The sequence below is a fragment of the Odontesthes bonariensis genome, chromosome 10 (assembly GCF_027942865.1).
Source record: "Odontesthes bonariensis isolate fOdoBon6 chromosome 10, fOdoBon6.hap1, whole genome shotgun sequence".
NCBI lineage: Eukaryota > Metazoa > Chordata > Actinopteri > Atheriniformes > Atherinopsidae > Odontesthes > Odontesthes bonariensis.
Window position 1 is genome coordinate 29,338,364 of NC_134515.1, and position 12,590 is coordinate 29,350,953.

At 44.4% G+C, this 12,590-nt stretch overlaps 1 protein-coding gene across 1 annotated transcript; it reads right to left on the bottom strand.

The window, feature by feature from the left end:
* Nucleotides 1-1,747: 1,747 nt before the first annotated feature.
* Nucleotides 1,748-12,422, bottom strand: tamalin (trafficking regulator and scaffold protein tamalin). The gene is made up of 8 exons (XM_075475186.1): nucleotides 12,073-12,422; nucleotides 9,825-9,877; nucleotides 8,986-9,040; nucleotides 7,141-7,243; nucleotides 5,049-5,142; nucleotides 3,488-3,554; nucleotides 2,977-3,043; nucleotides 1,748-2,723 (listed from the first exon to the last, which is right to left on the bottom strand). Exons 1-8 carry the CDS (start codon nucleotides 12,271-12,273, stop codon nucleotides 2,236-2,238), a joined length of 1,128 nt encoding a protein of 375 aa, XP_075331301.1. The 5' UTR covers nucleotides 12,274-12,422; the 3' UTR covers nucleotides 1,748-2,235.
* Nucleotides 12,423-12,590: the final 168 nt, after the last annotated feature.

Below are 12,590 nucleotides of genomic sequence, written 5' to 3' on the forward strand. Positions count from 1 at the left end.
CCCAAAGATGTCTGTTACTGTTGCATCAGTTTTTTGAGCACAATGTCTGAGTCTATAGTTAGTATGCAGATACATGTAAAGAGACGCACCGAAAGATTAGAGAAGCATGTGTGTATCAGCAAAAAGGCATCTGCCGAGGGGCTTTCATCTTTTCACCTTTACATCAGTGCAACTTGATTGCTAACTGCTCATATTACGGTGGATTATACTGATATTGATTAGAGCATGGGTTATTGGGTCATTTTCAATTTTACAACTTGCATCATGCTACAGATTTGTCTGTCACGCTTCTGCTACAAGAGGCCGCTCATCTTCTAATCAGCCCATGGATGAAGGGGACTGCAAATCTAAGTGTGGAGAGTGCAAAGAAGTGAAATTTCATGTTGAGTTCACAGCTAGTGTGGCCTGATATGACATTAAGGAAATGGATCATTTTATTTTCATTGGGCTATTATTCATTGTTTGCCTGTCAATGCTGGCAGTTATTTCCTTGAACTGTTCTTTTTATGGGACAGAAAAAAAAAATCATCTAAAAGCTTCTGATAGAATTGTTACAGTTGCTACAGTTTTAATAATATATTGCCAATTAGGCCATTGATTTTGACCTAAAACTGGATTGAGTTTTGGTTTGTCATGAAAAAAAAAAAAAAAAAAAAAAAACAGTGCAGAGGATGTCGTGAAAGAGTAGGCAAACGGCTCAAGCTGAAACTGAGGCAAGTTTGTCCGACCCACCAGTGCACACACTAATTCACCACTTAGTCTTTAAATCAGCTGTGTTGTTTTAGCAGGCGGGTGACATATTTGCAACAGTAACCACATGGTTTGCGCTGACCTCCTGCTGTGTTAACTGCTGAGCATCAGCTGCACCCTCCCGTCTCTGTGAAATGGCCCTTTCACGCATTGTTTTAAGTGTTACCATCGTCATGACTAATTATCCTCTCTTTACGCAGGCAGCCCATTTTCTCTAAAACGCATGTTTTAAGCACCAGCAAGCATGCATAACAATCCTTTATATCAGTGTCCCCCCCCCCCTGCTGCTTGTCCCTCTCCATCACAACAAGTAGAGGAGAGCACGCAGAGGGCCCGGCTCGAACACATGGCTGCATACCATCGCTCACCATCTTCGTCACCGCTGATGCATCTGTGAACGAGCGGCAGAGGACAAAAGGGATCAACGCCGCAGAGCCAACAGGGAGAGTGACCACCATGACCTCATGGGTCAGCTGGGAGTTAGGAATGAAAAGACTGAGTAACCCCCACCCAACACACACACATACCCAGCAAACTCTTGGACAACTGAAGCTGCCATGGGAATATGGGAGCGTGGAAGAGGAGGAATCAGCATTCGCCTGCGGGAGCTGAAAGAAAGCGGTTGCGTTTGGAATTTTGGGTCATGGTTTTCTTCGCACATTCCTCACTGTTCTCCCAACAATAAACTGTGTCAGAGAGACAACAGTCTCCATTCTGGATACTTTGCACCATAAAAAAAGCCTTGAAGCATCCAAAACCACATGCTAACCTCCAGAACTCGGGTGATAGCATTCTTAAATTATGGAAGAGCTGTGGAGCTAAAGAGACTTACTATGCTTAAGCATCACATGAAAAAGGATGCATTTCCATCAGATAAACAGATTGTTTGTACACCCGAGGTCAGGGAGCTAAGTGTAGTTGAGCCAAAAACAGTTGCGGCTGGTTGAACAAAATAACATTTCTTCCAAGTTTTGCATACAATAACGAGCGTACTATGTTGAAATGCCACTGATTTTATTTTTAGAGCCATTAATTTTGGTGGAAAAATAAAACAGGATCTGAATCTTCCCAAGTTGACAACGAGCTGGTGTCTTGCAAAAACTCGAGTTGCACAATCACAGCTATAGCAGGCATTTTCCTTTGGGTGTCAAAATAAAAACCTGTTGATGCAGGGGAAAAACAAACAAAAAAAAAAAAAAAACGGGAACATCCTTCATTTTGTACAGAAAAACAACAAGTAGAAATAAATAAATAACTTAAAAATCGAGACAAACAGAAGCGGTTATGTACACCTGTGAAACACTGAAAGCTACTGAATGTAGCAAAAATGTTCATTGGGCTACCCATTTAAAACAGGGCAAGGTGCGACTACAGAGCCGATTCACTTTGGTCCCAAACTCTTCACTCTTCACTCTTTGGGGCAACTTGCTGTTTTCTTTGGTAGTTTAGTTTGGCAGTCCCTGGTGCTTTTAGTCTGTTTGCTACTCAAAGCTTGCTCTCCTCCTCTTCCAGTGGTCGATTCAATCCTGGGATGAATTTGAGGAGGCGCCTACGGAAGCTCTTCTGTTTGGGCTTCCTCTGCAACGAGCCAAATCCTCCTTGCTTCTCCCCTGAGGTGGATGAGGATGATGAAGACCCCCTGACGTAGCTGCGAGTGCTGGCGCTGCGGGTAAGCTGAGTCTTAGCTGTCGTGAAGAACTCGCTGGCCGGTCGGAGACGCTGCTGCCTCTTCGGCAGCTGTTTTTCCTTCTTTTCCTCGGCATTATCCGAGTCCACGTTGCCATCAGCCTGGTACAGGCAGGTTTGGTACAGAGGGTCGTCCTCAGTGGCTGTGCTGAGGAAGCTGGCGCTGCTGCTGGTGCTGCCCGTGCAGTGGAGGGCTCTCTGAGTCGCAGGGCTGGGAGCGCCGAGGCTGCCGTACACACCTGCTGACTCCAGGGACTCGTACACTGCAGCATCACTCAACACAATGCCTGCAGGAGAAGAGGACAGTGTGAGGACACAGGACTACCGCAAGATTAACTTAACCTGCTGATCCAATCCTTAAAAGTTTCCGAACAGTAATGGCCAAGAACAGCGTAAAAGTCACATCTTGATGATCATCTGATAATCCCGTTCAAACTACATTAATCTCAGTTTACAAACAAATATACGCCATCATGTTCTTTTTACATTTTTTTTTTATCTGCCTGAATAAAAATCCAAAAGGTAAACACAACAACCTACCATGAACAAGCCTCTGCTCCTGCACCATCAACGAGCGATATTCATCCCACTTCTCATGGAGAGTTTGCTACAAAAGAAAACAAGAGATATTTAAGCAGACTGGGACAGCAACCAACAGCATAAAATAACTTTACATTATGACTGTGTCAGTGCGGTTTAGCCTCAACTTCCACTGTATCTCAAGCTGCGACAAAAGCCGCGTGTTCAGCAGCAGGCTGATCTTTAAAATGATGGATTAGTATCTGAGAAGGCGGCTGTGTTGCAGCGGATTACTGCGGGACAGCTGCTGTGGTGTTTGGGGACAGCTCGCTCACTTGAGCCACTTCACAGGCTGCTCGGGTTGAGAATGTCTGCGTGCGATCTGTGAGCCTGCTGCACCGACTGCTGATGGAACAGGTGGAGCTGCTGAGGAGACAGGTGTGGAGGGAGGGGGAGGGCCTTTCTATATCCGGGATGGGCTGACTCACTCCTGACAACTTTTACACCTAAACACGAAAACGAAACCACTCACCTTTAAATACTGCAGCCGTGCCTCCAGCTCAGCTTTTCGGATCGAGTCACTGTAAACCGTCTCCAGCCTGCAAGTGGAAAAATCAGAAGGGCCACTGAGTTAGTAAGCTCAACAGGAAGTGCTTATTAAAACTACAAGGGTAGAAAGCGGCACTAAAAACACTGTATGAAAGGCTCTTTTCACGGGTCTGGTGTCGAACAGCAGTTTACAAGCAGCGGGGAACGATAAACTTATACAGTTTCCACTCTGTGACACTTCAGTGCTGCAAATCTTTTTGAATCAGGGGTTGAAGAACAACCCATAGAGCTTGTTTACGCTCTGGCAGTTTATAATGAGTAAAGTGGTGCAAAACATTTCTTGAAGTCAGTGTGTAAAAGCCGTGCCCTCACCGACACTCTGATGCGGTTCTTTTTGCAGCGGATCTGCAAGCTTAAAGCGGAACTGCGCTAATTGTCCCTTTAATCTTTTACAAGCAGAGACGGAGGGCGAGGAAGAGAGCGTGGCTCCAATTAAACACCCACTAAGCAAACTGACAGACGAAGCCGCGATAGCCATGTGACTCGAGTCATGCCAAAATTAACGCAACTGACAAAAAAAATTTAAATAAAATACAAAATGACTTTATTTTCATAACAGTTACTATAAAAAAATAAATAAATAAATACTGAAGCAAAACCTCATATTTCAAAAGGAAAGGCAAATTTCTGGCATTGACTGTATCAAAAGTTTACTTTACCGTAAACGAAACGTTCAGGTGGACACTAGACTCTCCTACCTCTGTGACAACAACTGTGACCCATGTCTCGCTCTTCATTAAGATCGGTCTCCAATATCATTTTTATGTCATGTTGTACAGCTCCCAGAATTCAACAAAGGCAGGATCGACAGAGCCAGGCTCTCTTTGTGACAGCCTGAAACCCCAATAAAATACAACGGGGAGCAGCTTTCTTTGTAAAACCAGGCTGATTTTCATCAGATCCTGCGTTCTGTTCCATAAAAGAGACGAGGTCGTCAGCACAAAATGAGCCGACTTCCCACTTTAGCTTTGCTGTAAAATGATACAGCAAAGAGCTATTTTTTTTTGTTGTTGCTAAAAATGAGCAGAAAACGAATCACCCAAGTAAAAAAAAAAAAAAATAGACGACTTATATATAATGTAACACGTTAAGGACCATCATCAGCATATGGAAAAGTGAAAATAGCTTTTTTTTCCCTTTTTTTAATTTCCATTTGAAACTCTAAACATGACCTCAGCAGCTTATCTGCTCATCGCAAGGTTCCAAGGTGATCTAGCCCGGTGAAAAAGAGAACTATGCTCACGTCACCAAAAACCCGAGACTCAACACGCCAGACTGACGCATTAATCACCCTTCGTAATACACCCTTGAGATATTATTTTGGTTTCTTTTTTGTCCACATTTCTCCAAGTAATGGGTCCAACAGTCGTATTCATTCGACTAACCAGTTTTGAGACAGAACAAAGTGAACATAATTACTTAGAAACAGAAGCAATAGGAGGACCAGCACAAAGCTGTTGTTGCTTTGTTCTGAATCTGTTTACCTGAGGGTGTTGCCGCTGGCCCTGATGAACTGAACAATGTCCTTGTGTAGGAATCCCTCCACCGTGGCCTCATTCACACTTGCAATGGTGTCCCCTGCACACACAAACACATACAAATCTCAACAACTTATTTCTACCAGAATGCTTTCATCCATTGTGGCTCAAACTACTTCAAGAAGCAGCCAGCTGAGGCTTGTTGGATTCTAAATGAAACATGTGTGAAACACAAATGTGCAGTCGTGGCGCTCGCCGCTGCGTTTCGGTCTCCTCGTGTGAAGGGAAACACGTGTGTTGGTTCGGTGTATGGTGCTGAGTTTTAAAAACTGCTGTTGTTTATCTGCAAACACGCAAGTCACGCAGGTTCTCCTTTAGCTCCGCAGAGCAATTAAACGCGCTGCAGACTTTCACACGTGACAGCAGCCTTTGTGAGGCTTCGCCACAAAGCCTTCCCCCCCTCTCTCATTCAAAAAGAAGAGCAGTGAGCTCATTGTGTTCACAGCGAGAAGCAGCGGACAATAGAGGTAGCATGCGAGGAATGTAGGAAGCGAAACTGAAGTGAAACACTCAGGCTGGATGTAGGAAAAAGGTGGCGGCAACAGCGGCAGATATTCACCGTCCCTTATTTTTGACAGACTGATGGAGATTCAACACGGTTCTAACTCAGCCGTCACAAGACTCCCAACCAGAAGCAAAATGGAGCAGTGAGCTGCTTCTTGTCAGTTCAGTTTGAGTTTTTTTTCTTGTCCTTGCCTGATCCTCTTATGCTCAGAACCTCAACATTCATGCGGGTCTATGGAAAAAAAAAAAACAGCTCAAATGGGAAGCTAGATATATTTGTCTAATAAAAAAATATAATTTCTGTGTTAGCGTCATTGGTAAATGAGTGTAAATGTAATTGTACTTTATTTATACAGCCCTTTACAGACAATGCTTACGATGTACCAAAGTGCTTTACAGCAGGTAATAAATAAAGAGAAGAATAAATAAAAACAAATAAAAACAATAAAAGAACAGTGAAAGCAATAGAATACAACAAAATCGAATAAGATAAAATAAGATAAAAGTGTCATCATACTACTGGGTATTAAAAGCAATCCTAAATAAGTAGGTTTTTAGCCTAGAATTGAAGAGGCCCAGGTCAGAAATAAGACGCAGCTCAACTGGGAGCTTATTCCAGAGTCTGGGGGCAGCGACAGAAAAGGCTCGGTCACCCCAGGGTTTGTATTTTGACCTGCAGGCACTTCCAGCAAAAACTGATTTGTTGACCTCAGAGCTCTACCAGGATTGCGGACTGTTAAAAGCTCAGATAAATATGATGGGGCGAGGCCGTGAAGAGCTTTAAAAACAAACATTAAAAGTTTAAAATCAGTTCTATAAAGGACAGGAAGCCAATGGAGGGAGTTAAGAACAGGAGTGATGTGCCCACGTCTATTGGTGTTGGTTAAAAGACGGGCAGCAGCGTTCTGCACCAGCTGAAGGGGTCTGAGAGAAGACTGGGAGACGCCAACATAAAGTGCATTGCAATAGTCTAACCTTGAACTTATTAGGGCATGGATGGCTTTCTCAAGGTCATGACGACTTAAATTTTTTTTTTACTTTGGCCAGGAGACGCAACTGGAAAAAACTGGTCCTGACGACATTGTTAATTTGTTTGTCCAACCTCAGATGACTGTCAAAGGTCACTCCCAGATTTCTGACAGTTGAACTAAGCTTTGAAGACAAGGTGCCAAAGTCAGCCGTCACAGTATCCCCAAACACAATGTATTCAGTTTTTTCATCATTTAAATGATGACAAAATACTAGGTTGCAAATAAATGTTTCCCTAAAAACCTGTTTGTTAACTGGAAAAATGAGTAGGCTTGCAGTCATATTTGTACTTCCCTGAACTGTCAACCAGCTGGTTGAAACTCACGAGTGCTATTGTTGACATACAGTGTACAATTTCAGCTGGAACACACAAAGCATGACGAGTTCAACCAAAACATCGTGTCCCGCTCACTTCCCCCCCCGTGCTTTTCAGGTTATTTTAGGTTATACAGACACGGCTCCAGTAAAAAGAAGAACCATACCCATGGAAGAAATGTTTACTCACCAACTTTAAGTCCTGCTAGCTGGGCGGGGCTGTCCTCGTGCACCTTACACACAAATGTGCACATCTCCACTGAGTTTTGGTCCTGATGGTGAAGGCCGTAAGTCTGAAAGAGGCCAGAGCAATCGTTCTGAGCAAAAACAAAGTAGAACTCCCTTCTTTTTTTTCTCGATGTCGAGGAACAATCTTACACAATGTGAGTGATGTCTGTTCTTGTGAAAATGTCACAATGCACCTCTGAAAAACCACTCAATGACATGCAGAGGAAGACATGACGGACGGGGAAGGAACAATGGCCGCATCACGAAACATGTGGAGATGTTGCGCAAACAAGAAAACCAGGGAGGTTTTTTTTTTTGCCTTCTCGTCTCATAAAATAAATCCACTGGTGGCTTTTGTCGTTGTAAGTTTAGGTTAAATCGTTAAATTTAAATACAACCCATTGAGAGGCCTCAGCTCAGCTAAACAAATATTGAAAAAACTCATTTGAAAGCTACCCTCATGTTATTTTAAGCACGTTTTGTTGGTTCTTTTGTAGGTACAAAGGTTCGACAAGCAGCCAAACTTTTTTTTTTGGCATTGATTAATTGGAGGACTGATTTCTTAATTGACAGACTAATCATTTAGCCAACTTCACCGCTACAAATATAGAAAAATACAAAGCCAGTCTTCAAAGGTCTCCTTTTGTCGGACTAACAGTCCAAAGCAGCAGGTACTTCCATAGTTTTGGAGTGCACACTTAGATGGTGACGCATAATCATTTTCCTGCTTTGGTTAATTTCACTAATCTAAACGTGGGTGCCTCCACTGCCGCCAAATGTTTTGTTGTCTGGGAGACCTGCTTTAGTTACTTCCACATGCATTTGCACGCTCTTCCTTGTTTCAGTCACCACAGTGTCTCTGCAAACGACCACAGCGCTGCACGTTCAGCCAGTCACCATGCTGCTGCTACACAAGGCTTTATCTTTCAAAAAAATAAATAAATTAAAATCTAATCCACTGATAGAAAAATGGATCGGGCTTGCAATGAGTGTATGGCTGGAAATTTGCAATGATTCAGATCTGCTTGTTTTCGCAGCTGCTGGCTTCCCTCTCAGCAGCCTGAAAGATAAACATGTAGCCATGCAAATATCGTTGAAAGGCAAATGTCACATTTACATGCTGGCTCCGTGGCTCCACATGAACACTACAGAAATTGAGGGAGGAAACCACCAGGAAACACAAGACTCCACACTCATGGCTGTCACCACTGACCATCAAACTGCTCCTCATGGCCTCACTTCCTTCTGGCCACAGGCCGGCAGGAAGGGCGGGAACGCCTAACGAAAGCGTAAATAGAACACCGTGTCTTTTCCTAGAAGAAATACTTCATGAAGCTTTGAGGGCGCACCAAAGTATGACATTATTCTTGTTATCCCTTGCACGCTTTAATCGTGTTGGAAAACTATTTAAAGGACGGGCTCAGAATAACAGAGCCAACATTGTGAGACGACGCTGCGGGGCGATATGTGCCGGCCGGGTGGGCGAGAGTGGTGCAGGTATTGCAAGAGGAGTGTGTGAATGAAGCACACGGCTTAATGTACAGATGCTGGGAGGGAGGGAGGGAGAAAAAGCATTTCCTCCTCCCTCGAGTCATAGGATTAACATGAACGAGACGTTTGACTGATGCGTGACCTTTCACTGCTGCCGGTGCAGGGGAACACTCGGATCAAAGGGTGTGCAGGAAAAGATGCGCATGCCTCTGCTACTACTTCGTCCGATATTCGAAATGTGGCCGATCATGGAAATCCCGATAAACTGCGCTCTGAAAGATTCTGAAAGCCCTCATGTGAGGGTTAAACTTCTTACCTGAATCTCAAAACCAAATGTCTCCTCTTCTTTTTTCTCCAGAACCACCACCTTCCTGAAAACAGAAAAAAAAAAAAAAACTTCTTTCATCTTTATGTCTAAGGCAGAGATGAAAAGGCAAGTCGATTAGCACCTATTTCGATAATCCATGAATCCCGCAAGCCTTTTTAAGCCAACGGTGAAAGGCTGCAGGTTTTCTTTTCTGCAGTTTTAATCATCACAAATTGAATATGTTCATTTTGGGCTCTAGGGGTGATTGACTGTATATTTTAGGGTCTGACCATAAAATTGAGTACATCAAGTCAAAAATAAAGGCAATCATCCAAAGCATTCAAGTTACATCTTCTCAGAAATGGGACATTTTTTATACAGATCACCCAAATGTCTTGGACATTTCCAAACAGTCGGTTTGCAAACAAATACAGGATTTTACAGCCTATCCACTGGGCAACAGAGTGATGATACTTATGGTCTTTGTTCAGAATGATTTACAAAGCAAGACTCCAACGATTAAAACGCTAAATGAATGTGTGCCTTTATCTAAATTGCATTAAAGGGCATCTCTGCCGGCAGCACAGGACTCGGCCTGTGTCCAGCAGCGTCTGGACGTCACAGTCACAGACACAGTACAACGATCTGTTAGACTAAAGGACGTCAGAAGTAGTAAAATACATGAAAATTCATGACAGCTCTCCAGAATGCCACACGTAGCAATGTCCGCGGCTACAAACCATCACTGTGTGGAGAAGGGGCCTCAGAGACGCTTAGAGACGACGGGGAAGTGCTCACAAAATAGATTAGCTGAAAAACAGTTCAAGGAGATATGTGGGAGATTGTACCTTTGCGGTTCTGGTGACTGTGTTAGGGGTTTCCACTTCTGTGGCCCGCCGCCCTGTAAGGAGAAAACGAAACAAGACATGAAGCGTGTCAGAAATTAACACGAGGTTAGTGCGAGATTACTCATAAGGGCCCCCCCCCCACCACCAATGTCACCCAAACATCTCCTGGCGACACCTACAGCACACGTCGGCGAGTCTCAAAGCCGCACGCGCGCGCTGTGCAACGTGTTCGCTGTTTTTAAAGTCACTGAGCCATGGTGTCGGCTTTGAGATGCCGCTGCTGAAACAAGAAAGGCATGTCTGTCCTCTTGTTTATTTACTCTTTGCTCCGTCTGTGTCCTTAAGAGAAAACCTTCAGCTAAATTTGGCCCCGGTCTCACACAAAATCAGCAGCCCTGAAGCGCTCAAACTGTTGACCTATCTGAAATCATTTAGAGGCGCTCACACAAACTCCAGTCTATTAAAAGAGACACACAAGACGCAGTGGTGAACACAGGGTCACAATAACTGCATTGAGAGGAAAAAGGGGGGGCGGTCGGGCCCCTGCCCTACCTGACTGTGTAAATAAGAAGGGTATTGCTCCAGGAGCCCCCAGTAAATCACAAAAATCGGCCCACCTCTGTTCCAACTCTGTCATTTTCAAATGTTACTCCCATGAAAGCCCGCTTTGTCCTACAGTCTCTCTGCCTAGTAAAATGTTGCTTTCTTTATGTCCCAACACTTACAGAATTGTCCCGCACTCGTCTCAATGAGAGCATTTATTCCCAAATTCCCACAGAGACCGACGGGGGTGGCTTGACAGGATCTGCCTCCCTGAGCCTGCACAATGCAGTGTTGTAGCCCCTCACTCTTGTTGCTGCACAGTGGTGGTGTGTGGGTTTGGAGACAAGCGGGTCTCCAACTGGACTGTACTCTGTCAGTACCTAAAAGCAGCCCTCAAAACCTTGCAAAACCTCCAGAGTTTACAGAATTGGATTGACATGGATTTAGGAGAGGAGCAACAGTCCAGAAAATGTGCTGACCAACCACCTAAAGATGCACCCTGATGACAAGCATTATGCAACACAGACTCGAGCTGGCCTCACTCTCCACCATCTGAGAAGGAGCACCTTCAGTCTTTGAAACTCAACTTCACACGTGGACTCGGGTGGTCTTGTTAAAACGACCGATTTGTGTGAAGCCACATTCAGAGTGTTTTTGTTCTTAAATGACACCAATATGAGGAGAACAGTCATCGTGGAGCAGATTAAAGTGAGTGAGTGAACCCAGTAATTATGATCTGAACTCCTTTCTTAAACAAATTTTGTGTGAATTCCTCAAACATCACCAAGAGTAAGCTCCTAAATGGGTCTTGGTAACCTTAATGCTCCCAACTAAACACCTGAAAAACGACTCATATTCGACTTTAAGGCTACGGCTACACGAAAACGAAACGAGGTTTTTTTTGAAAACGGGTACGAAAATTCTTGCGACCACACGGAAACGCGCTGCTGTCCAGACGAGAACGGATGAAAACGATGAAACGATGCAGTACACACGCCGCTGTGTCACGCCACGCTGTGAGACAATAGAGAAGTGTTAAAATTGGCTCACAGCGTCAACGTGTGACTGACGCAAAAACGTTTTAGCTGTAACAATGGAAACGAAACGAGGCCGTTTTCAAACTTTCCCACTCTGGAACCCGTTTTCAAAAACTATCGTTTTGGGGTAGTGGGAACGCCGGCTCCGTGTGGCCGCGACAGCGAAACGATAAGAAAAAGTATCGTTTACAGTGAAAAACGTTTCCGTGTAGCCGCAGCCTAAGTCTTGCTGCTCACTTTCGGCACTTCAATCAAATGCCAAATTTAAAGTTTGGAGAGCATCAGACTTTGAGTGTGTATGGGTGGTCCACACTTGCATTAACTGCTGCTGGCACCCATTAGGATGCCCTCTGTACATAGCAAGTGTCTCCAAAAATGTGGGATCTTCCAGCAGTAGTTCCCAGAGATTTCCAGTCTCACACTGATACTGAACTGATAAACAGCTCCTGGGTTTACAGTCTAACCTTGACCGAAAACGGAGGAAAAAAATAAATAATAAAAATCAAACTCAAGTTACACAGTTCAAAACATATAACGTTTGGACTTTAAACGTATTCAATAAGCCTAATAACACAGTTTAGAAACGCTATCAGATCATTTTAGCTTCATTGGACGGAAACTACTGAAAGCACCAAACTGATGAATTAAGCTACAGGTACGTGTCTTACCTTTTTGTTTTTGAAGTTTCTGGGTAGCGTCCCACCAGAGTACGCCAGTGTCTTGTAGTTATAAACCTCTGAGGAGTTTGTGGGTAAGTCCACAGTCCGGCAGCTGTCTGACTTTGACGAAGGGAAATAAATGTCGTCCTGAGAAGCGGTTCCACTCGCCGGCCCGCTGGAGTTCACCTTCTTGAGCCTCCTGAACGTCATTGTTGTTGAGACTGGAACGTAGACTTTCTTGCTGCTCTCTGACACACAGGGGGAGATTCCAGCCGCAGCGCAGAGAGATGTGCCAAAAGTTTGAGACTCGGCGTGGCGCGAGCTACGACTCCACTCTGCGCGTGTCGCCTCCCATCACAGTGGAGGCGGGGAAATGTTTGTGAAGGACACAAAAGTGAGTGCCGAACCGCGCTGACTCGCAGCCACTGAGGTGCCTTCAAGGGCGGCTTGGGAGTTTTTGTGTCACACTTACAGTGCACATACGGTAGGGCGGCAAGTATTGCAAAACAATGACGCTTTTCATTTAA